Source organism: Phalaenopsis equestris, unplaced genomic scaffold (genome assembly GCF_001263595.1).
Source record: "Phalaenopsis equestris unplaced genomic scaffold, ASM126359v1 Scaffold000002, whole genome shotgun sequence".
Lineage (NCBI taxonomy): Eukaryota > Viridiplantae > Streptophyta > Magnoliopsida > Asparagales > Orchidaceae > Phalaenopsis > Phalaenopsis equestris.
Window position 1 is genome coordinate 29667858 of NW_018164444.1, and position 24151 is coordinate 29692008.

Below are 24151 nucleotides of genomic sequence, written 5' to 3' on the forward strand. Positions count from 1 at the left end.
TATATATATATGATGTTAACGAACTGCACAATGGAGGAGCCTGGATCGGGAGAGAGCTGTGGCGACAATGGGTTTCCTTGTTAGGGCTTCGTCTACGGGAGTTTGATTGGGTGAGATCTTTCTTGTTTCCTTTTTCTTTACCATTTACTCGCTAGATCTGCTCTTCCTGGATCTGAATCTGGAAGTTTCCGGTGTTTTCCTCTTGGTTTTGGAGGTTTTCGGTGTTTCTCTTTTTCCAGATCTGTGGCATTTTTTGTGGTGCTTTTTCTTAGGTTTTTTTCTCTGTGCTTTTCTCTTCTTTTTGTTCCGGCTTTTGTGGTTTTTTTTTTCATTGTTTCTCTTTCCTTTAGTTTCCGATTTTTGTTTGCTTTCTCTGTTCCAGATTTGTTTTCTTTATTGTTTCCTTTTTCTGTTTGATCTGCTGAATGTACCTTGGTGGGGTTTTTTTCACTTCTATTGTTTGCGTTTGATGGATCGGACCTTTGTGGAGGCTCTCTCAGGGGCCCAATCCGCTAAGGTTAGTGACAAGGGGTTTTTTCCTCAAAATTTTCATGAAGCTTTCTATTGGGTGATGATTCTAATTTTATTCGGAAAACAGGAAATAAAAATGGCAAATTTGCTATGTTCGTTTCTGATCAAGAATCCACTATTCTTGCATCTTCGGCTAGGCATGTTCGAATTGGAAAGTTTTTATTTGGGCATCCTAAGTTCGAGTTGATTCGTAGGGATTTTGATGATTTGAAACTTACCGGGTTCTGAAAAATTGGTTTGTTAGATGGGCGTCATATCCTTATTCAGTTGGCTAATGATGAGGACTATACTAGGTTGTTTTCTAGAGTAGGGTCATTAAAATTCTAGTAGGGTCATTAAAATTGTAGGTGTCCCTATGAAGATCTTGAAGTGGACAAAGGATTTTGATCCTAAAGAGGAACCCCCTATGATCTCGGTTTGAGTGCGTTTCCCGGGATTAAAATTTCATTTGTTCAATCAAGAGATTTTATTTTCTCTTGTTGCGGCGTATGGGAAACCTTTAAAGATGGATGGACCCACTTATTTGTTAAACAGACCTTCTGAGGTTCGTGTCTTGGGTGAGCGGGATGTTACTCAACCTTTTTGTGATGAGATCTGGATCGGGTCAGAATTTAAAGGGTACTGGCAAAAAGTGGATTTAGAAAATCATTCTCCTTATTGTTCACACTGTCGAATGTTTAGCCATAGTCCTTCGCACTGTTATAGATTACATCCACACTTAAAAAAGAACTCGTCTTCCCATTCCACCAAAGTTGGGCATTATGTGGGGCCTACCGTGGCATCTGAACCGAATGAAGGAATAAGGGACAATCAACACCCCCTCGAGCAACCTCCTCATGTGGTCGTGCCTCTTATTAATGTTGTTCGTAGTGAAGTTGATAACTACCATATTCCCGTCGAAACTATTGATGTGGTTAATCCCTCTTCCTTTATGCTCCCAAATGTTGATTTGATCAATGTTGTTCGTAGCAATGATGTTTCGGACAACTCGAATTTTGAAGTTGTAAACCTGGAAACTATTGAAAATGAGAAAGAAAACATTTTTATTGTTTCTGTTGAATATCCTGTTAGGCCTGCTGAAAATCTTGATAGCAAAAATGGTTGAAACTAACACTATTTTTCCTCATACTGATAAGGGGCCACCTAAACATCTTGATTTGGTTAAGATGACTTTAGACCCTCCTACCGATATTACTCCTCAATGCTTATTTTCTTCTCCTTCTTTTGGAAAAGAGGGCAATGATAGTTTGGAAACTAGCTCTGCTCTTATTACAAAAAAGAATAATTTATTTCACGCTGATCTTTCTGCTGCTAAGAAGGTGTTAGATGAGGAATGGATGGTTCAAAAGGCTAGTAGGAAAAAAGTAAAAGGAATAACGAGCTTATACATCTTGATAAAGGAAATATCATTTTTGATGGATGGTCTCTCTCTAATGGTGAGCAGGTCGGCACCTCTTCTCGATATTCTAGAAGGGGGTGTGCGAGATATCATGTTTAACATAATGTGTTGGAATATTAGGGGAGTGGTGAGTCCTTCCTCCCCAGGATAAATATTATTTGTGGCAGAAACTCGCTTTGGTGGGAGACTCTATTATTGATAATTGGGTTGTGGGGGGCGATTTTAATATTATTATGAAGCCTTCCTAAAGAAGAGGAGGGGGGAGATATAACTCTACGCTTATTAATCGTTTATGTGATAAGATTAACGATGTTGGGTTATTTGATCTGGGTTTTACGGGTCCTCCCTTCACTTGGAGGCAGGGATCCCTTGCTCAGCGGCTTGATCGTTTCTTTGGCAATCAACATTTCCTTAATAACTTTCACGTTTCGAAAGTTAGCCATTTAAATCATGTTGTCTCTGATCATAATCCCATTTTATTATCGCTTGCCTTCACTTTTAAGCCTTCCACCTATCATTTTAAATTTCTTAACATCTGGAGCTCTCATGAGACTTTTTTGCATCTTATTCAACAAGAGTGGAAAGTTGAGTGTGTTGGTAACCCTTGGTTCATTATGTGGCAGCTTCACAAAATGGTCGATGCGAATTTACGTACGTGGAATTTGAATATTTTTGGTAATGTTCATAAGAAGGTTAAGGAGGCTCAAGCTCATGTTGACAAGCTTAAGGAGCAAGTTATTTGTTTTCCTCAACATGTTGAAGATTAAGCTACTGCTCATTCTAAATTTTTGGAAGTTATTTCCTTGGAGGAAGGTTTTCTTCAGCATAAAGCTAATGATGTCAACTTTTCCTCTGCGGATCATAAGACTAAATATTTTCATGCCTCCATTAAGCATAGGAAGAATATTAATACTATCCTCAAAATTCGTTCCCCTTCTGGGTCTTTCTATACTCTTGATAAGAATATTGGTCAAAGTGCTATGGATTATTTCACTGATATATTTATGACCAAAACTCAGGTTATGTCGGTTAATACCACTCTTTTTGATGATGAACGGAAGTATGTTTCCTCATTTTCCCTTTGTGAGATCTCCACTGAGCAGAATATTTTATCTGCTTTGAGGGACATTAATGCGAATAAAGCTCCTGGTCCTGATGGGTTTACCTCTTCCTTATATGTTTCTTGCTGGGATCTTATCAAAAAGGAAGTCACCCTTGTTGTTCAAAGTTTCTTTCGGGGGGAGGATCCCGGGAAGTATTTCACTTCCTCCATAATTGTGCTCATTCCCAAAGGTAATGATAAGTCCAGTTGGGATAAATTTCGCCCTATTTCCCTCACCTCTGTCATTTCCAAAGTTTTAAGTTAATTGATTCTCGCAAGACTGCAACTTATGTTACCTAAGATCATTTTGCCTCATCAGTCTGCTTTTGTTAAGGGCCGGGAAATCACTGATAACATTTTACTCGCTCAAGAACTTATTGAAGATCTTGTTAAAAAATGTTAGGGTAGTAATATGATTTTAAAGCTTGATATTAAAAAGACCTTTGACACAATTAGTTGGGATTTTATCATTAACATTTTGCATGCTCGTGGTTTCCAGCATAATTTCATCTCCTTAATTCAACGATGGCTTCAGAACAATCATTATAGTGTGATGGTGAATGACAATTCTTACGGCTTCTTTTCTGCCCTGAGAGGTATTAAGCAAGGGGATCCCTTATCGCCTACCATTTTCATCATTGTTTTTGATTATTCCTCTCGTCTTTTCAATAATTTGCAGCTCAAAGGATTAAAAATAAAATTGATGATTGGAGGAATATTTTTCTTTCTAATGGTGGTCGCCTCACCTTGCTTAAAAGTATCCTTAAAGCTTAAAAGTATCTTATTTAGTATTCCTCCGTACGCCTTGTAAATTCTTAATCTCAAGAAGAGCACTCAACTCTCTTTAGAGAGACTTTTTAATTTGTTTCTCTAGTCGGGTGGTTAATCTAGTAAGCATTGCACTTCTTTTCATAAAGTTTGCAAGCCTATTTATGCTGGGGGGGTTAGGGCTTAAATGTCTTGATCAAATCTCTAATATTAATATGTACAAACTTTGGTTTAAATTTCGCTCCAATGACTCTTTATGGGTTAATTTCCTCTTTCACAAATATTACTCTTATCATCATCCGACTGTTGTTCAATGGAAGGTGGGTGACTCTAGAATTTGGAAAGCGATGCTAAAAGCGAGAACTTTAGCTAGTAATTTTATTTTTTGGGATGTTGGTGAGGGCAATATCTAAATTTAGCATGATCAATGGAGGTTGGGTGACAATCGTGTGTCGCCTTCTGGAACCCCGCATGATTTAATTCTTTCAGATCTTTGGTTTCAAGGCAATTGGGATGTCAATAAATTAAATGATCTTTTTGGTCCTCTAGAGGTTGCTAAGATTGCTAAACTTCCCATAAAGAATACTATGAAGGATTCTCCTTTATGGAAATTGACTGTTTTTTTATCCCTCACCAAAATGCTTTATACTAATATTTATACCTATAGCACGTGGAGGTGGAGTCATGCAATCTGGAACAAGCTTATCTCTCCTTCTATCTCTTTTTTCTTATGGAGATTTTTTCTTAATTTTTTGCCTTTGGATGATATTTTGAAACTTAAAGGTTTAAAAATCGTGTCCCAATGTTATTTATGTAAAAAAGACTTTGAAACTGTTGCTCATCTATTTTTTCTATGTCCTTATGCTGCTCATATTTGGAATATGTTGGGTAACCATTTCAACTTAAAATGACATTGCTCTTTTTTTGTTGAGGATTATCTAAATACTTGGAAAATTGCTATGTCCGTCGATAAAAATTTGTGGTGGTATCCTCTTGTGTTTCTTTGGTTCATCTGGGTGGCCATAAATGGGGCTAAGTATGGTAATAATGTGTCTTCTCCTCATATTACTCTTTCTAATATACTTGCTCACTTCAAACGGGCATGTCATTCCCTTTCTTTGTCGGGCCATCTTCAGATGACAACCCCCACCTTTGGACTGAGTTAAATTTAAGTTGGATGGCAGTTGGATCTCCAACGCGGCAGGTGTGGGTGCGATCTTACGGAATCATTTTGGATAGTATTTATACTTTTTTGCCTCTCTGATTTGTGTTGTCTCTCCTTTGGAGGCAGAAAGTTGGGCTTCCTCTTAGCTATACAGGGTGGGGCTAGGCTTAATTTTACAAAAATCATTTTTGAGACAGATTCTCAAACGCTTATTGATGAGTTTTACAATACCACTACGCCTCGATGGGATTTGCTTGCCAATATGAATAGAATTCGTGATTATATCCAAAGATACAGTTTCATTCTTCATTTGTCTTTTATATACAGAGATGGTAACTCTCCGGCTAATTAGTTAGCTCATTTGGCCATTGAGGTTAGTTGTGGCACGTTGTGGCACTTTCCCCATGCCGCATCTTTGCACTCTTTTGAAAGGCGATTTGCTTGACTCTCCTTTTTTGAGATGCTAATTATTTGGTATGTTTTCTGTTTCTTTTTAGCTTTGGTGGAATTGGCATTTTTTTCCTTTTATATTTCGGTTTTGATGGATGATGGAAGTTGGGACTTGCTTGGTGGCTTCTTTACCACCTTTAATATATTTGGTTACTACAATTTATATGGAATCTTTGTCAAAAATGGTTGGTTGATTGGATTTGCTGCGAGGTTCTCTTAATGATTTACACTTTACCACCTCTAATTTATGTGGTCTTTTGTTTCTTGCAATTTAGTGGAAGCTTGGTCAAAGCATGGATAGTAGTGTGGACTTGCTGGGTGGTGTTTTTACATCCTTACCACCTTTAATTTATTTAGCTATTGCTATTTTCCTGGAGCAGGGTCACGCCTGGCTAGTTTTTGCTTTTGCTCGGTGGTTTTTCCCTTTCATTTACATTATTACCACCCTTTTTCTTAGGATTTTGTTTCTTACTTCGGATTGTTGGAATCTGTGACTTGTTTGGTGGCTTCTCTATAAATTACTTTTTTACCACCTTTATTTTATTTGGGTATTGTTTATTACCCAGAGGCTTGGGCAAAAAATAATTGGTATATTGGAATTGATTGATGGTGCGCTTAATGATTTATTTTCTACTATTTTTAAGTTATATGGTCTTTTGCTCATTGCAATTTTGTGGGAGCTTGATCAAATAATGGATGGTAATATGAACTTGCTAGGTGGTGTTTTTTACATCTTTACCACCTTTAATTTATTTAGATATTATTATGTTCCCGGAGCTGGAATATTTGCAGGAAGTACTATCTTTAAGCTAACTCTCCTAAATGGTTTTATGTATTTTCGGTTAGATTTCCCTCTGATCCCTTATGTTATCTACTGATGTTTTTCTGGTACTTTTTGAGGATTTTCTGGCTACAGGTTGTCTTTTCTAAGTTTTTGTTGCAGTCTCTTCCAGACGGTGTAACTTTCTTTTGGCGCAAGATAGGATTGGCTAGAGCTGCTCGAAGCATTTTTGTTTTGGGTTTGATAGAACTTTTGGTGTTTTGTTTTCTTTTTGGTGTTGTGTTGTACTGTGGACTCTGTAACCTCTAGGCTTAATATGTATTTTTTTTGTTTATAGATGAGGATCCACCGTCCCACCCAAACTTGTATCTTTTTTTAAGATTAACGCGTAAGGAGCCACGAGTTGCTCTTTATATATATATATATATATATATATATAATGCATGTTTTCTGTCTGGACACGTCTTCAATATGGAATGAACGCTCTCATAATCAAAATCGACATTCCGAACGTACTCGCGCTCGCACAGTCCGTTTCGTCATTCAGGGTCGTCCAGATAGCCCTGTCAATGGTCAGGTCAAAATTGTGTAAATCAAATTTTCGTTAAAGTTTTGGTTTGCCATTGATTGTTTCGGTAATTAATTTTAATTTTGATTAATTATGCGACAAATAAAGGTGCGAGTGACGTGAATGTTGACATTTATGCGCGTCAAATGTCTGAATCGTGATTTTCGTGCAAGAATGTACGAAAGTCGTAATGGGTATTCATGAGGCTTCTAAACCCAATGGGAACTCATCTTTGAATCCTCACTAGTTGGTCTTAACCTTCCAAGTGCTAGAGGTTTATGACCAGCCACGTAGGGTTTCGAAGAGAGCTAGGATGTGGTTTGAATTTCTATATAGGTGGGTTCCATCTCTAGTCTTCTAGGATAGTCAAAAGGAAAGACCTATGGCTAACCTAAGCACTAAGCACTGAGAGGAAATAAAGAACTCACAAAAAATGAGGTCAATAGGCGGTGACGGTGATGGGTAGCGACAACGGCGATTACTTGGATGAATGATGGCTGTAAAATCTGATTGGTGGTTGATCTCTTCTCTTGGATGATCTAAGTATTTTCTTGTAAAAATCTAAGGGGAGCATTGGTGTCTCTTCAAAAAGGTGTCTCCATTCAATGAATCTTTTATATTTGCATCCTCAAAAGCCAATTGAATGAATTTTCGTGTCCATTAGATATTTCCCAAGTTCTTACCAAGCTTGCTTTAAACACCTCTTAAAAAATTCGTCTAAGTTCAATGAATCATCAAATAACTAATCTGCCGCTTAAGTGAGGGGTACCTTGCGCTTAGGCGCGGCTCTCTGGCATTTAGGCGTCAGTCCCGGGCGCTTAGGCGCCTCAGTTCATTTTTTCACCTCTCTTCATTTTTTGCTCCAAGTTTGACTCATTTTCACTTATTTTTGTATTTTTCATCAATTTGATTGTACCTGAAAGAAAAACACACAAATATCTTTCATTAAAGCGCAATATCTAAAAAATATGTATAAAAATATGTATATAAACACTATATATTTTAGGTGTATCAACCATCAAGGCAATGGTGGATACAGGTGCTTCCCACAACTTCATCTCCAACTAAGAAGTAAGGAGGTTGGTGTTGTAGATGACTAAAGGAGGGGGGTCCATTAAAGTCATCAACTCAGCAGAAATGTTAATCCAATCGACGGAGTGGCTAAGGAAGTCAAAACTAGCATTGGGGCATGGTCAGCTACTCTAGATTTCTCTTTCATTTTTTTAGATGATTACAAAGTTGTCCTATGAATGAACTTCTTGGAGCAAGCAAGAGCATTCTCAATACCATTTGCAAATAGCTTGTGCATCATGGAAGGGAGTCAACCTTGCTCAGTACCGATAATGAGGCTAAGCAAGCAAGGATCCAAAATACTTTCAGCAATCCAGCTCAAAGATGACATTGCATAGGACAAGCGAGATAACTTGGTTATTCTTCATACCAACGAAGGAGAAAAAACCTAAGGAGTTGGGATGCCAAGGAACGTGGTGGAGGTTCATAATGAAACACCGCTAAGAAAGAAGAAAGATGGTTCAACGAGGTTGGAGGCAAAAGATAAACCGTCAGTCAGGAAGACTTGTTGCATGCCACTCTTCTCCCATAACACCATGGAGAAACCAAAGTTTGCCAAGTATGGCGGCAAACCAAGGAGGCAGGTTCGAAGGTGCAGGGGGAGTCGTAATGAGGGCATTGCGGGTTTAAGTGGGGGAGAGGGTATGGCGGCAAACCAAGGAGGCAGGTTCGAAGGTGCAGGGGGAGTCGTAATGAGGGCATTGCGGGTTTAAGTGGGGGAGAGGGTCACGCCTCACCATTTTCAAATAAATGACAAAACAAGTATATGAAGGAAAACTCTATAAGAGGCATGCATGTCAAGAACCTTCTAGAGCCAAGAAAGTGGAAGAGAGTTCCAAACAACTCTAAGAACTTCTACCCAATTCTAGAGGTTAAAGGAATGCAATACTCCATGAAGAATTCAAGGATGAAGCATTGAGAGTTCAAGAAGATTCTAGAAGGATCTAGGATTATATATTTATGTATGAATTGTATGGAATAATCTAGAAAGTAGGAAATTCTAGAATATTCTCATGGCTTGGAAGGAAACTATAAACAAAAGTCTCTCCCCTCAGTTGTAAGAACCTAAGCATTCAATCAAAGCATCCAGGTACTCAAGTGTGAAGTGTTCATATCTCTCTATTCTTCTTCAGAGCGATTGGTGCTCACAAGTCCAAGCGTTATGAGAATTATGTTGATTTAGTGCTAAAGTAGAGCGCTAAAGCCGCAAGGGTGACTAAACCAAAGTTAGTCTTGACAACTAGCTTTCTTATTGGCCACACTGCTTTCTTTTTTTAATAGTAGGTTTTATATTCAATTCATTTAACCTTAAATAAAAATATATATAAAGAATTAATATTTAGTTGACATTGAAACAATCCAAAAAAAATTTTCGCAACAAATTTAATAAACCCAGTTATATCTAGTTAAGCTCTATGATAACTTCTAAGAAGATTTAAAATTTTTTTATGTTTCTTTGAATAAAAAAATAGTTTATTTTTATAAAAAAATAATTATTAAATTAAATTAAATTTGATTTCAAGTTAATTGTAATTATTATAATTAATAATTCATCATTTATTAAACTAATTTATTATTAATTGAAAAGTTATTAAATTATATATTTATTAAATAATAGGTTAACATTACTTTTAAATTAATTAGTTATTAATTAAATCAATTAAGAATTACTTCAAGTATAATTTATTATTTATTTATTAATTAACAGTTAAATAGTTATATCAACAATTATTTAATTAGTAATAGTTTAATAAAATTTTAAATTAATTTTTCATTATTCTCAATTAAAATAATTAAAGTAACTTACAAATAAAATAAAATCTCATACCCATCTTCACCTTCTATTCCCCTACCCTCTTTCTTCCCGAAAGCCTCCTCACTCGGAAACCCTCGCTTACTGCACTCCCCCTCTTCCAGCTTCCAGTTTCGCCCAAAATTATCTCCTTTGCGACCAAACCCTACAACGGCGCGATCGCGGTGGGGTAATACACGACGGGATCGCATTGTGGCGTAGAAAGACCCGATATAACTATATTTTTCCTCTTTCCGTTCAGTTCCTACAGAAAGGTAACTTCACATCTCCCGGATTTACTAAATCCGTCGATTGTTCACATGCAGAAATCCGTGAAATCCGGATTTATCAAAATTGTGGTTGTCTTAAATACCAGACAGACCCTTAGAGCTGCATGCTAGCTGTCTGCTTCTTCCAATCCCAACCATCGTGGATTCAATCTTCTTTGTAGGTAGGAATTCCGACTTTTCTTGCCTGCATTTGTCCCCCGGGCATAGGGCCGAGTAAATGAAACAGGTTTAAGACTTTGCAGGAACCCTAGACGTAGCTCATCGTCGGTCTGCCGCCATGGGCCCTATCCCTAACTATGACCAGCATGCACAACGCCTTCTAGAGCCCGACCTATGTTGGAGGTGAGGGACTCCCTGGAGATTGCCCACACTTCCGAATACCTCAATTTCCTCAAGTGCTACTTCCGGGCCTTCTCGGTGATACTTACGCATATCACCACACCTCAAATGACGGAAAATGTGGAGCACAAGCTTCGCAACGTAGTGGTGGAGATCCTGAACCGGCTTCCACACAGCGAAGTCAAAGTCCTTTGCCCCTTTGTAGAGGATCTTCTCAAGCTGTCTCTTTAGGTCCTCACCCAGGACAATGAGGACAACACACTCATTTCCATCCATATTATTTTTGACCTTCTCCGCAACTTCAGACCGACCGTTGAGTCTGAGGTCCAGCCTTTCATTGACTTCGTCTGCGCCATCTACCAAAGCTTCCCTTCTACTGTTAAGTACTTTTTCGAACAACCCATTTCCAGCAACACATTGACAACCGCCAATGCGGGAAGCAACAACCTTATTGGTGGAGGTGGCCCTGGAGCGGAAGATGGAACCGCCCTGCTCGATGTGTCACAGGCGCCGGTTCCCTTTGTTGGTACTGGACAACTCAATCCGAGCACCCGGTCCTTCAAGATCGTGACCGAGAGCCCTCTTGTGGTGATGTTCCTATTTTATGTTTATAACAAGCTCGTGCAGACCAATATTCCCTGCCTTCTGCCTTATATGGTTTCAGCCATCTCGATTCCAGGGCCTGAGAAGGTCCCTCCTCACCTCAAGACACAATTTGTTGAGCTCAAGGGTGCCCAGGTCAAGGTAGGCCGTTCTTGACTTCCATTTCCAGTTTTTCGATGATTTCATGTTGATCCTTTGTTTATTAATCTTTTTGGCATATTATGTAGACACTTTCATTCTTGACCTACCTCTTGAGGTCCTTTGCTGATTATATAAGGAGTCACGAAGAATGAATTTTCATGTCCATGAGATATTCCCCAAGTTTTTACCAAGGGTTGCTTTAAACATCTCTTGAAAAATTTGTCTAAGTTCAATGAATCATCAAATAACTAATATGCCGCTTAAGCGAGGGGTACCATGCGCTTAAGCATGACTCCTGGCGTGTAGGCGTCAGTCCCGGGCGCTTAGGCGCCTCAGTTCATTTTTTCACCTTTCTTAATTTTTTTCTCCAAATTTGACTCATTTTCACTTATTTTAGTATTTTTCTTTCATTTTATTGTACCTGAAAGAAAAACACACAAATATCTTTCATTAAAGCACAATATCTCAAAAATAGGTATAAAAATGTGTATATAAACACTATATATTTTAAGTGTATCAACCACCAAGGCAATGGTGGATACAGGTGCTTCCCACAACTTCATCTCCAACTAGGAAGTAAGGAGGTTGGTGTTGTAGATGACTAAAGGAGGGGGGTCCATTAAAGTCATCAACTCAGCAGAAATGTTAATCGACGGAGTCGCTAAGTAAGTCAAAACTAGCATTGGGGCATGGTCAGTTACTCTAGACTTCTCTGTCATTTTTTTAGATGATTACAAAGTTGTCCTATGAATGAATTTTTTGGAGCAAGCAAGAACATTCTCAATACCATTTTCTAATAGCCCGTGCATCATGGAAGGGAGTCAACCTTGCTCAATACCGATAATGAGGCTAAGCAAGCAAGGATCCAAAATACTTTCAGCAATCCAGCTCATAGATGACATTGCATAGGACAAGCGAGACAACTTGGCTATTCTTCATACCAATGAAGGAGAAAAAACCTAAGGAGTTTGGATGCCAAGGAACGTGGTGGAGGTTTCTAATGAAACACCACTAAGAAAGAAGAAAGATGGTTCAACGAGATTGGAGGCAAAGGATAAGCCGTCAGTCAGGAAGACTTGTTGCATGACACTCTTCTCCTATAACACCATGGAGAAACCAAAGTTTGATAAGTATGGGGGCAAACCAAGGAGGCAGGTTCGAAGGTGCAGGGGGAGACGCAATGAGGGCATTGCGGGTTTAAGTGGGGGAGAGTGTCACGCCTCACCATTTTCAAATAAATGACAAGACAAGTATAGGAAGGAAAACTCTATAAGAGACATGCATGACAAGAACCTTCTAGAGCCAAGAAGGTGGAAGAGAGCTCCAAACAACTCTAAAAGCTTTTACCCAATTCTAGAGGTTAAAGGAATGCAATACTCTATGAAGAATTCAAGGATGGAGCATTGAGAGTTCAAGAAGATTCTAGAAGGATCTAGGATTATATATTTATGTAAAAATTGTATGGAATAATCCAGAAAGTAGGAAATTCTAGAATATTCTTATGGCTTGGAAGTGGACTATAAATAAAGGTCTCTCCCCTCATTTGTAAGAACCTAAACATTCAATAAAAGCTTTCAGGTATTCAAGTGTGAAGTGTTCATTGCTCTCTATTCTTCTTCAGAGTGATTGGTTATAAAAAATTAATTATTAAATTAAATTAAATTTGATTTCAAGTTAATTGTAATTATCATAATTAATAATTAATCATGTATTAAACTGAATTATTATTAATCGAAAAGTTATAAAATTAATTATTTATTAAATAATAGGTTAACATTAATAATAAATTAATTAGTTATTAATTAAATAAATTAAGAATTACTTCAAATATAATTTATTTTTTATTTATTAATTTAGTTATATCAAAATTTATTTAATTAATAATAATTTAATAAAATTTTAAATTAATTTTTTATTATTCTCAATTAAAATAATTAAATTAACTTACAAATAAAATAAAATCTCATTCCCATCTTCACCTTCTATTCCCGTACCCCCTTTCTTCCCGCAAAGCCTCCTCACTCGGAAACCCTCGCTTACTGCACTCCCCCTCTTCCCGCTTCCAGTTTCGCCCAGAACTATCTCCTTCGCGACCAAACCCTACAACGACGCGATCGCGGTGGGGTAAGACACGACTGGATCGCATTGCGGCGTAGGAAGACCCAATATAACTATCTTTCTCCTCTTTCCGTTCTGTTCCTACCGAAAGGTAACTTCACATCTCCCGGATTTACTAAATCCGTCGATTGTTCACAGGCAGAAATCCGTGAAATCCGGATTTATCAAATCTGTGGCTGGCTTAAATACCAGACAGAAGAGCTGCATGCTAGCTGTCTGCTTCTTCCAATCCCAGCCATCGTGGATTAAATCTTCCCTGTAGGTAGGAACTCCGACTTTTCTTGCCTGCATTTGTCCCCGGGCATAGGGCCGAGAAAATGAAACAGGTTTAAGACTTTGCAGGAACCCTAGACGTAGCTCGTCGCTGGTCTGCCGCCATGGGCCCTATCCCTAACTATGATCAGCATGCACAACGCCTCATAGAGCCCGACCTATGTAATCGCTCTGCCCTTTCCTCTTTCACTTTCGCTTGCTATCAATTTCTAATATTATTTTGGCATTTGTGTTGTAGCTGTGCAAATGAGGCTGCAAATGGTTATGGAGGTGAGGGACTCCCTGGAGATTGCCCACACTTCCGAATACCTCAATTTCCTCAAGTGCTACTTCCGGGCCTTCTCGGTGATACTTACGCATATCACCACACCTCAAATGACGGAAAATGTGGAGCACAAGCTTCGCAACGTAGTGGTGGAGATCCTGAACCGGCTTCCACACAGCGAAGTCCTTCGCCCCTTCGTACAAGATCTTCTCAAGCTGTCTCTTCAGGTCCTCACCCAGGACAACGAGGACAACGCACTCATTTCCATCCGTATCATTTTTGACCTTCTCCGCAACTTCAGACCGACCGTTGAGTCTGAGGTCCAGCCTTTCATTGACTTCGTCTGCGCCATCTACCAAAGCTTCCCTTCTACTGTTAAGTACTTTTTCGAACAACCCATTTCCAGCAACACATTGACAACCGCCAATGCGGGAAGCAACAACCTTATTGGTGGAGGTGGCCCTGGAGCGGAAGATGGAACCGCCCTGCTCGATGTGTCACAGGCGCCGGTTCCCTTTGTTGGTACTGGACAACTCAATCCGAGCACCCGGTCCTTCAAGATCGTGACCGAGAGCCCTCTTGTGGTGATGTTCCTATTTTATGTTTATAACAAGCTCGTGCAGACCAATATTCCCTGCCTTCTGCCTTATATGGTTTCAGCCATCTCGATTCCAGGGCCTGAGAAGGTCCCTCCTCACCTCAAGACACAATTTGTTGAGCTCAAGGGTGCCCAGGTCAAGGTAGGCCGTTCTTGACTTCCATTTCCAGTTTTTCGATGATTTCATGTTGATCCTTTGTTTATTAATCTTTTTGGCATATTATGTAGACACTTTCATTCTTGACCTACCTCTTGAGGTCCTTTGCTGATTATATAAGGAGTCACGAAGAAAGCATCTGCAAGAGTATTGTGAATTTACTTGTAACATGCCCTGATTCTGTTTCCATTAGAAAAGTAAGAGCTAACTTCACCTTGTTTTACACAATTAGGCTGAATGATCTAGCACGTTTTTCTTCACTGATTTTTTTTTTTTCCAGGAGTTACTGATAGCCTTGAAGCATGTTCTAACCACAGATCTGAAGAGAGGCCTTTTTCCTTTGATCGACACACTTCTTGAGGAGAGGTTTGACATTATGCTAATTTGCTAGTTCTTAAATAGAAAGATGGACTTGTTCATTCTAGAGAATCTATCTTTGGTTAGTAGACAATAGAATCATCATTTTTGTTGTGGTGCAGAAAGGAGATCTAGGATCTTTTAGCTCTACCAACTGATATAGGGTTTTACAACATAGGGTGGGCGCTTTTGCTCAGATGCTAAACTTGGAGTGAAGTCCTTTATGTGATCTTGTTTGGAAGTAAAGGTGGAGGGAAGCAGAGTGGGAGGTAGGTAAAGGGTTTCCGAGAAAGAGAAGGGGCCTTGGTTGAAGTCTAATCTCAATCAATAAGCGCTCACCCACAATTTGTTGATAATATTCTAGTGGCTTGATTTAAGCATTATGATCTTTGCTGCATCACATTTTTTCTCCACAATCTTTAATCTTTTCAATAATCAAACCTTGTTACTTCTATACTAAGTTCTTCCAGAACATTGGTGAGGAGTTGCCTAATGTATCTTAGTTTATTTGGGAAGAAAATTGATAGAAAATTAAGAGGGGGGAAAAATTGTATTTTCTTAGAGAGATCGCGTGACTATAAGAGTTTTTTTTTTGGGGGCAAAAGATGGTTTTTTTGAAGGATGAGAGGAGATGTTTAGTTGATATGAGAGCTTGATGCTTGTAGCGAGAGGAAATGGGACGAGGTAAGGGTGGATAATTTATTGAGGGTTGGAGAGAAGTTTGGTTTTTATATTGAGAGACATAGAATTAAAAGGGATAGAGTGGGATTATGTGGAGGGAGAGAAACTTGGGATGGAGATGGACTTGATATAGATAGAGGGAGAGAGACTTGGGATGGAGATGGACTTGATATAGATAGAGGGAGAGAAGGAATTAGAGGTAGACATAGATAAAAGAAGGTGATACAACTTAGGGTTAGACGAATCATTTTTTTTAAAAGTAATTTTATTAAGTTTCCATGGTCATCCTAGATGAGTTAAAGATGCTATATAGATTTCTATGACAAAGTCAAAACTTGTATTTCCATGTTTTTGACTTCTAAACCTAAAAATTTCATGCTTCAAAGTATCCATTGAATGTTTTGTTTAAACTATTTTTATTGTTTGTTTTAATAGATTCTTTGCTCTCATATTGATTGCATTATCATGCAATTCTTCATATGAGGTTAACCTAACATTTTTGCTTCATATCTTATGTCACTTTGATTCATTAAAGACCACTATTATGTTGCCATTGCTTCCCCATGAATGATTTTCATCTTATAAAATTGGTTAAGGTTGAGCTATAAAATTACATTATTAAAGATCTTCATTGTTAGCTTTAGAAATTTATGTAGTCGATGTCTCTACTTTTTGGTATTTTACTAGCATGTAAGATTATTTTACCCATCCTCGAAGAATAGTGCTGACCAGATTTGTTGTCTTATGCTTTTTATTAGAGTTTTGATTGGGACAGGCAGAGCTTGCATCGAGACATTAAGGCCATTGGCTTATAGCCTTCTTGCAGAGATTGTGCATTATGTTCGAAATGAACTTTCATTATCACAGGTTTTACTCTTTTTTGTTTCTTTTCATTCTCGAATTACTATCTCACTATTATTGTTGGATTATGTTTTCATCATAGGCTGTGATATTATTTATGATGATAGCTAATTAGTTTGTAATAAAATATGCCCACCAGGCGCATTTTTGGTACTTAGGATTTCAAATTCATTTGATTTTTATTTATCAATATGATATTTTATTTTTTTGTGAAAACTTCAAATTAATGCTAATTATAATATTTTTTTTTAATGTACAAGTGTGTTTTAGTATTCATTTGATTCCTCTAAAAAGATGCCTGATGAGTGGATGAAGAGTATTTTGGTCTCATTTTTAAGAATAAAGGGGTAAGTTGATGTGTCATGCTTTAAAATTATGGGAGAGGGCAATTGAACATAGGTTAAAACGTAAGAACAAGCTTACGATAAGGTTCCAAGTGATCATTTGGAGAGTACTTGAGAAGAAAGGTGTTGATATTACTTATATTCAAGTCATCATAGATATGTATACTAGAGCTGTTACTTGTGTTCAAACTGAAGGAGGATTAACCAAATATTTTCCTATTTCTGTTGGATTACATCAGGGATCAACTTTAAGCCCATATCTTTTTGCTTTAGTTAGGATGGTCTTACTGGACATTTACAGGAGGATGTACCTTGGTGTATGCATTTTGCTGATGAATTCTCGTGGATAAGATGTCTCGTGGATAAGATGAGAGAAAAAAACCCAGGAAAAAAACTTGAATTATGGAGGTATACATTGGAGTCTAAAGGATTTAATTTGAGTAGAACTAAAAGTGAATACATGGAATGTAAATTTAGTGGTAGTAGCTCTAGTGGCAGAAGTGTAACTTTGGGCGATCAAATTATTAGAAGGTGTGAACAATTTAGATATCTCGGGTCTGTTGTTCAAAGCAATGGTGATATAGATGAGGATGTTAATTGTAGCTCTAGCGACAAAAGTGTAACTTTGGGCGATCAAATTATTAGAAGTTGTGAACAATTTAGATATCTCAGGTCTGTTGTTCAAAGCGATGGGGTTATAGCGATGGTGATATAGATGAGGATGTTAATTGTAGAATTTAAGTTGGTGTTGAAGTGGAGGAGAATGCTTCGGGCCTTTTATGTGATAGAAAAGTACGGCTTAGATTGAAAGCAAAATTTTTGAAGATGATGGTGAGACCTACAATGCTCTACGACGTTGAATGTTGGCCCTTGAAAGAGAAACATAATATTAAGTTAAGTGTTGCTGAGATGAGAATGATTAGGTGGATGAGTGACTTTGCACCTAGAGACAAAATGAGAAATGAATATATCCGTGATAGGGTTGGTGTAGCTCCAGCGACGGACAAAATTAGGGAGAGTCGTCTTAGATGGTTTGGTCACATTAAATTTCCACCATCTGATGATTCAATTAGGAGAGTAGATGTTTTAAATTCGATTTTTGTTAAGAAAGGAAGAGGTGGACCTTGGAAGACTTAGGCTTATTGTATAAAAAATGATCTTAATTTATTAGAACTAAATGAAAATATGACACTAAATAGGACGCAATGGAGAAAAAAGATACATGTAGCCGACCCCACGTAGTGTAGCCGACCCCACGTAGTTAGTGGGATTAAGGCTTTGTTGTTGATGTTGTATAGTAATGCTTTCAAGAACCTATCAATCACATAGCTATAAGATTTTTGAACCACTTGAAAGTATAAAAGCTTCACACATTTTAAGGTTTATAAATGATGTCTTACAATGATATCTATAATTCCTTACTAATATTTTTGTAAGATAAGATAGAAGTTTTTTACATATTTTATGTTTGTGTTAGTTAGAAGTTGTAGTTCTAGATCATTTATAGATGGAGACCAAAATTTACTCTAGGCTTTATGGGTCGGGCTATTTTAGTTTTAGAATGTTAAAATGCCTATTTTGGTTTTTCAACTCTTCAAAATTTATCAAAATTAGCCTCACCATTATAATTATTATGTAAATTGATAGTAAGTCATGTGGAATGTTGGATTAGAGAGTATATCTATCTTTAGTGCTTCTCAATGTTTTTATAGTTTTTCTTTATCGTAATCCCTAATTTCTTTTTTTTTTGCTTGAGCTTCATTTCCAAATGTCGCTGTAGCTGGAGGATTAATTCTTGTCTTCGTTGACTTACACGTGATTCATCCTCGGGCAAGATGTGGGCAAGACATAAAACCTTGTCTTCAGATTAGCTTCTAGTCATGACGCACGTTCAACTGCTTGTTAACCTTTTTGGTGACAAGTCCTTTTTGTTTTCAACCAAGCTATTGATCAACTTTACTTTAGATGAATGGTTGAATAATAATAGGAAACCGTTAGAGTGCTATATTTTAAATAGCATAAAGCTGCTTGACAGATTATACCTCTAATAAATATCTTACATGTGAACTTCACATCCATTTACACATCAATTGTAGCAGTGGAACTAATTTGGATCAATTCTGAATAGTTAGGGGACCAAATTAGACATCTTCAACTTCAACAACCGTCTTAGGCTTTTTTAATTGTTGATACTATATTTTTCTTGAAGTTGAGCATTGCACTGAGAATGAAATTATTGAGGTTGATTATGGTTATTTTCATAACTTGCTAGAGGATGTTGATATAACATCCTAAACTCTCATCCATCAAGATATTGTTCGCTTTGGTTGTGGCCTCACAGTTTGGTTCCATTAGTGTAATTTCGTAGGTCACCCATCTCAGGAGCGTTTTAACACGAGCATACTTAACTTTGGAGTTTTTGATGAAATTTCAACCATTACACCACAAGATGCATTGATGTTTGAGAGTTTAGATTCAATTCAAGAGGATTCATAATTTTACCCACATAAGTAATTGTTATCCTCGTCAAAATTCTTTACTTTATTTACTAGACTTATAAGATTTTAGAGGTATCTCCTCAAATTCAAGAGGTGGCTCTTATCATGTTGCATTGTATCCCATATAGGGTTCAACAAATGACTTCAATGACATACAATTTTGTTTTGCATGATAGTTGATACTGGGATTTAGTAGAAATTCGTGGGGAAATCAGAAATTTATTCTTCAAATCATGAGGTTACAATCAAGACCCGAAACAAAACAAGAAAACATGACAAACTCTAACACCCTGCTAGAGCTGATAGGGGTCAACATGGATAGCGAATAGGAGTAGTTGCGGTGCGGCGGTATGGGCTCAAAGAAAGTGTGCTTCAACGGGTTGGCAAGGTGGGGAAAGGAATCGGTGGCTGGAAACAGGGATGGGAGGCATGGTTGGCTGACAATTGGAAAAAGGGCAAGCGAGTGATGGTGGGCTGACAGATGGAAGCAGAGAGGAGGGAGTGGGGTTCACGACAAGCAGGGAAAGGGTATTTGGGAGGGGAAACAACTGGAAAAAATGGAGGAGATAGGAGGATTGATGAAGATCGGAAGCAGGACAAGGGAAGGTGGGAGGGGCAACAACTAGAAAATAGGAAGGAGATTGGGGATTTGATGACTGTTGGAAGTAAGAACGGGGAAGATGGGAGGTGCGGCGGTTGGAATACATGTAGAAGAATGTCTGTGGAGGGATTGATGGATGTAATCATCACCTAAGAGCATGATACAACTAGAGTGCTATCTGTCCTCAAATACAACCCTAACAAGATAGAACACCTTGAGGCAAAAATCAGAAATACAAAAATCGACAAAAAATGAACCTTAAGACACAAAACCAACATATATATAACACTAAATAGAATAGGGGATGTTTTGGGGGGGGGGGGGGGGGGGGGGGGGGGGGTGGGTCACCTATTGGAATAGCCGTTCGATCCAACCACCATGCAGGACCGACACCCCTGATGAATTGGGTTGGACTGGTTCAGTCATGCCCCACGTCAATCTCCTAAGATTGGGGTAGCTTTGATTTCATATGTCAAAGCTTCTGGGTATTCATAATCTGGTGTCAAGTCAGTGACATCGAACATAGTAAAAATGTTGTAGTATTCTGACAGGTCGATCTTATAAGCATTATCATTCAGCTTTCAAAGTATTTTGAATGGTCCATCTGCTTTGGGCTTGAGTTTTCCGAATGCTCCTGGAAATATCTCTTTCTTCAGTTGGATTCATATTAGATCTTCTTTAAAGGTCACATTTTTTTCTTATCATGTTTGCTTGTGCTTGGTACTTGCGATTCTGCTTAGTGATTTTTTTTTTGGCCTGCTCTGGGAGTTTTTGAATCTTGTGCACCCATTCCCCGTCATCCTCACTAATCTCTGATGTCGACATGAGCGGTAATAATTTAAGTGGAGTGGGCGTTTCGCCCGTACATGATCTCAAATGAAGTGATGATAATCTCTCTGGAATACTGTTTATCATCACATCTTGGAAGTCATGTAATAGTGCCTGTAGCGGTGCTGGAATACTTTTTGGTATCTTGTTTTTTCTCTTCAACCAGGTGAGTGAATAGAACTGATGGTGTTTCTGTGTGGCTAATCCCAATTTTTTTCATCAACAGTTTAGGCACCACATTTTCACAACTGCCACCGTCAATAATTAAACGACAAACCTTACCCTTTACCGTACACTTTTTAGAGAGATACTATGCCTCAGCCAAGACTGGTCTCTATCCGGATCTGACTGCAAAACTCTCCGTATGACTAACATCTCACCCTCGCCACTCTGGAGCTGAAGTTTTTTCTCCAGGCTATACTCTTACTCCTTGTCCTCCACCTCCTCGACGTTGTTGCTATCCTCTTACTCCTTGTCCTCCACCTCCTCGACGTTGTTTTGATCTGTGAATGAGACAACTTGGCTCATGGGACAGCTGGAGTGTATGTGTCTATAGTTATGACATCTGAAAAATCTTCTGGCAGGCAATGTACTGGAAGAGCTACCTTTTCCAACTTCTTTCGACTCATATTTGTCTTCTCACTCTCCGGTTCTGTCTCACTAACTCTTCCAAAGGTACCCTTATCGATCGTTGTAGCCGTACTTGATTGACTGACTGAGGACTGCTATCTGAATGAAGATTGTTGCTTGCTTAGTTTTTTTGTTTTCTTTCAACCTTCAAGTCTAAGGTTTGACATCCCTCAACGACCAATATTACTGTAACTGCACAACATGGCTAATAGCGGGCTTCATGCCTTCCAGGCACTGGGCTGTGGTGTGTTGCTTGGCTCGACCAACTCACGCTTCATTTATAACTGATCGAACTGTGCCGTGAACTTCTCCACTAAAATATCTCTCTGCTGCTGATGGTGGAGTTTCAGAAACATGTCCTAGAGGTAATGAGATGGAAGATCTTTTTCCTTATCTCTTCCCTTTGGTAATCATATCACTACCTTCTCTCTGTCTTTGCTTCTTTAAGTTCTCCCATCACAAGGAGACACTCTTTTTTAACTTGAAGGTGGATAATTTTACCTGTTTATCTTCAAACACTTTTTTATATTCGAAAATTCCCTCAACCGATTGTAGTTAATCGTTAAAGTCATTTGGATCCATACCCCCAAACTCTCGTAGATCCACCTTGATGTCGAAGTCTCTGTGTCCTCCATATATGGGTTCCTCTCTTGGCCTCCTCTGATACTGAATTCCGAAGATGTGGGGCCGATATTCCTTGTCACTGATGTCTTCCATGTTCTGGATTCAGATCCTAATCCCTTTCTCCCTTTCAACTCCTAGATCGCGGTCGAAGGTAATCTTCCTATGGGTTCCATCATCTATATCCACAAGCCTCTGTTGAAGTCGACAGTTCTCCCTCTGTATCTCGTCCCGGGTAGGTTTGAGCATGCGGGACGGGGTAAGGCTGATGCTATGAAATCTTAGGATAAGACTAAGGTTAGACTCGCTCTGATACCAAATGATATCGGGATTTAATAGAAAATCTTTGGGGAAATCTTAATTTTTTATTCAAACCTTGAGAGGTTACAATTAAGTCTCAAACAAAATAAGAAAACACGACAAAAACCAATACCCTGCTAGGGCCGGGTAGGGGTAACTATGGACAACGACTAGATGTAGTTGTTGTGCAGCCAAATGGGCTCAATGAAACTGCAGTTCAACATGTTGGCAAGGAGGGAAAAGTATTAGGTGGTTGGAAATAGGGACAGGGGGCGTGGGTGGCTGACAGTTGGAATTAGGGTAAGGGAGCCGCGACAGGTTGGCGGTTGGAAAGCAGAGAAGAGGGAGTCGGGTTGGCGGCGACTAGAAGTATGGGAAGGGAAGGTGGGAGGGGCGGCAGTTGGAAAACAAGGAGGAGATAGGGGGATTGAAAGCGACTAGAAGCAGGAAAAGGGAAGGTGGGAGGGAGGCGAATGGAAAACAGGGAGATAGGAGGATTGGTGGTGGCTAGAAAACAAGGACATAGGGGGATTGGCGACGGCTAGAAGCAGGAACATAGAAGGTGGAAGGGGCAGTGACTGAGAAACAATATAAGGATGTATGCGGAGGAATTGGCGAAGATGATTACCATCTAAGAGCAGGACACAACTGAAGTACCACCTGTCCTTGAATACAACTATAACAAAGGAGATTGCCTGGAGGCAAAAATCAGAAATTTGAAAAAAACGAAATTCTAAGAGACAAAACCATCATATATATAACACTAGATAGAACAAGAGATTGGGGGAAGAGGTGGGGGGGTAGCCGTGGGTGGGTGGGTAGTTCTCGCCTGCTAAAATAGCCTGCCGGTCCAACCCATCTGTTGGATCGATACTCCTGCATAACCAGGTTAGAATGGTTCAGCCAAGCCCCACGTCATATTTAGTTCCCATTTTAAGACTGGTGTAACGCTTTGATACTATTTGTAACAACCCAAACTCTCATCCATTGAGATATTGTTTGCTTTAGCCTAATGGTTTCGCGGTTTTGTCCCATTGGTGTAACTTCCCAAGAGGTCACCCATCCCCAGAGTGCTCCCACATAAAAAAAAAACTCAACTTTAGAGTTTCTAATGAAATTCTAACCACTGAATGGAAGTCACCCATCTCTAGAGTGCTCCCACATAAAAACACTCAACTTTAGAGTTTCTAATGAAATTCCAATCATGGAGCAAAACAGTTCCTCGATTTTTGAGAGTTCAACTTTATTTTACTTGACAGGTTTCATAATTTAGAAAGACAGATAAGAAAGGAATATGGCGACAAATTGTGCTTAGAAAAATTGAACTTCACAAGTTCATATCCTGGGGCGAGATGTGTACATGTTTAGTTGCTCATCAACCGCACACCTATTTATTGATCTTAATAATGTAAAATTGTTTTAACAAATTTAACCTCTAAGCAATATCTCTTGCCTGAACTTTTCATCCATTTACATGACAATACTAACGGTGACGCTAATTTGAATCAATTTTGGGTTAAGTGACCGAGTTGAGTAGCTTCAATAGTCCGAGATTACCATGAACCCTCTAGAGAACATTTTTGGCTTTTCATTATCATTGATATTAGATTTTACTTCAGCACAATTTTAAACCAATTGAGTTAAAAGAAAATATGAACCAATTGAGTTCATTAGTTACTTTTAAGCTACTTTTGGGCCCTTGGTAGCCATGCATTCCTAACAATAAAGATATGTAAGCGACATTTTTTCCATAATCACATTCACATTATCTATTAATCATCTTTGCCTTTAGCCTCTACTCAATTTCTCTCTCGTATATTTCTTCTCTATCCTTTTCATATTTGACTGATAAATTTAATCTCATTGCATTATTATTGTTTCATTTGTTCTCTGTAGCCAGATATTCATGTTCATATTACTTGGGGACAATTTCATTGGATTACTCATCACTTATCCTAAATATATATTTATTGTCCTGTACTACTAAATTATTGATTTTCATGTCAATAACTTTCCCTA

The 24151-nt window shown here is 38.5% G+C and overlaps 1 protein-coding gene across 1 annotated transcript in view; it reads left to right on the top strand.

Annotated features, from left to right (window-relative positions):
• Window positions 1-13006: 13006 nt before the first annotated feature.
• Window positions 13007-24151, top strand: part of LOC110039435 (transformation/transcription domain-associated protein-like) — a 167596-nt gene continuing 156451 nt past the window's right edge. The window contains 6 exon segments of the mRNA XM_020744489.1: window positions 13007-13380; window positions 13461-13553; window positions 13630-14396; window positions 14483-14608; window positions 14692-14777; window positions 16208-16316. Coding sequence (XP_020600148.1) covers window positions 13496-13553; window positions 13630-14396; window positions 14483-14608; window positions 14692-14777; window positions 16208-16316 — 1146 coding nt within the window. The 5' untranslated portion in view covers window positions 13007-13380; window positions 13461-13495.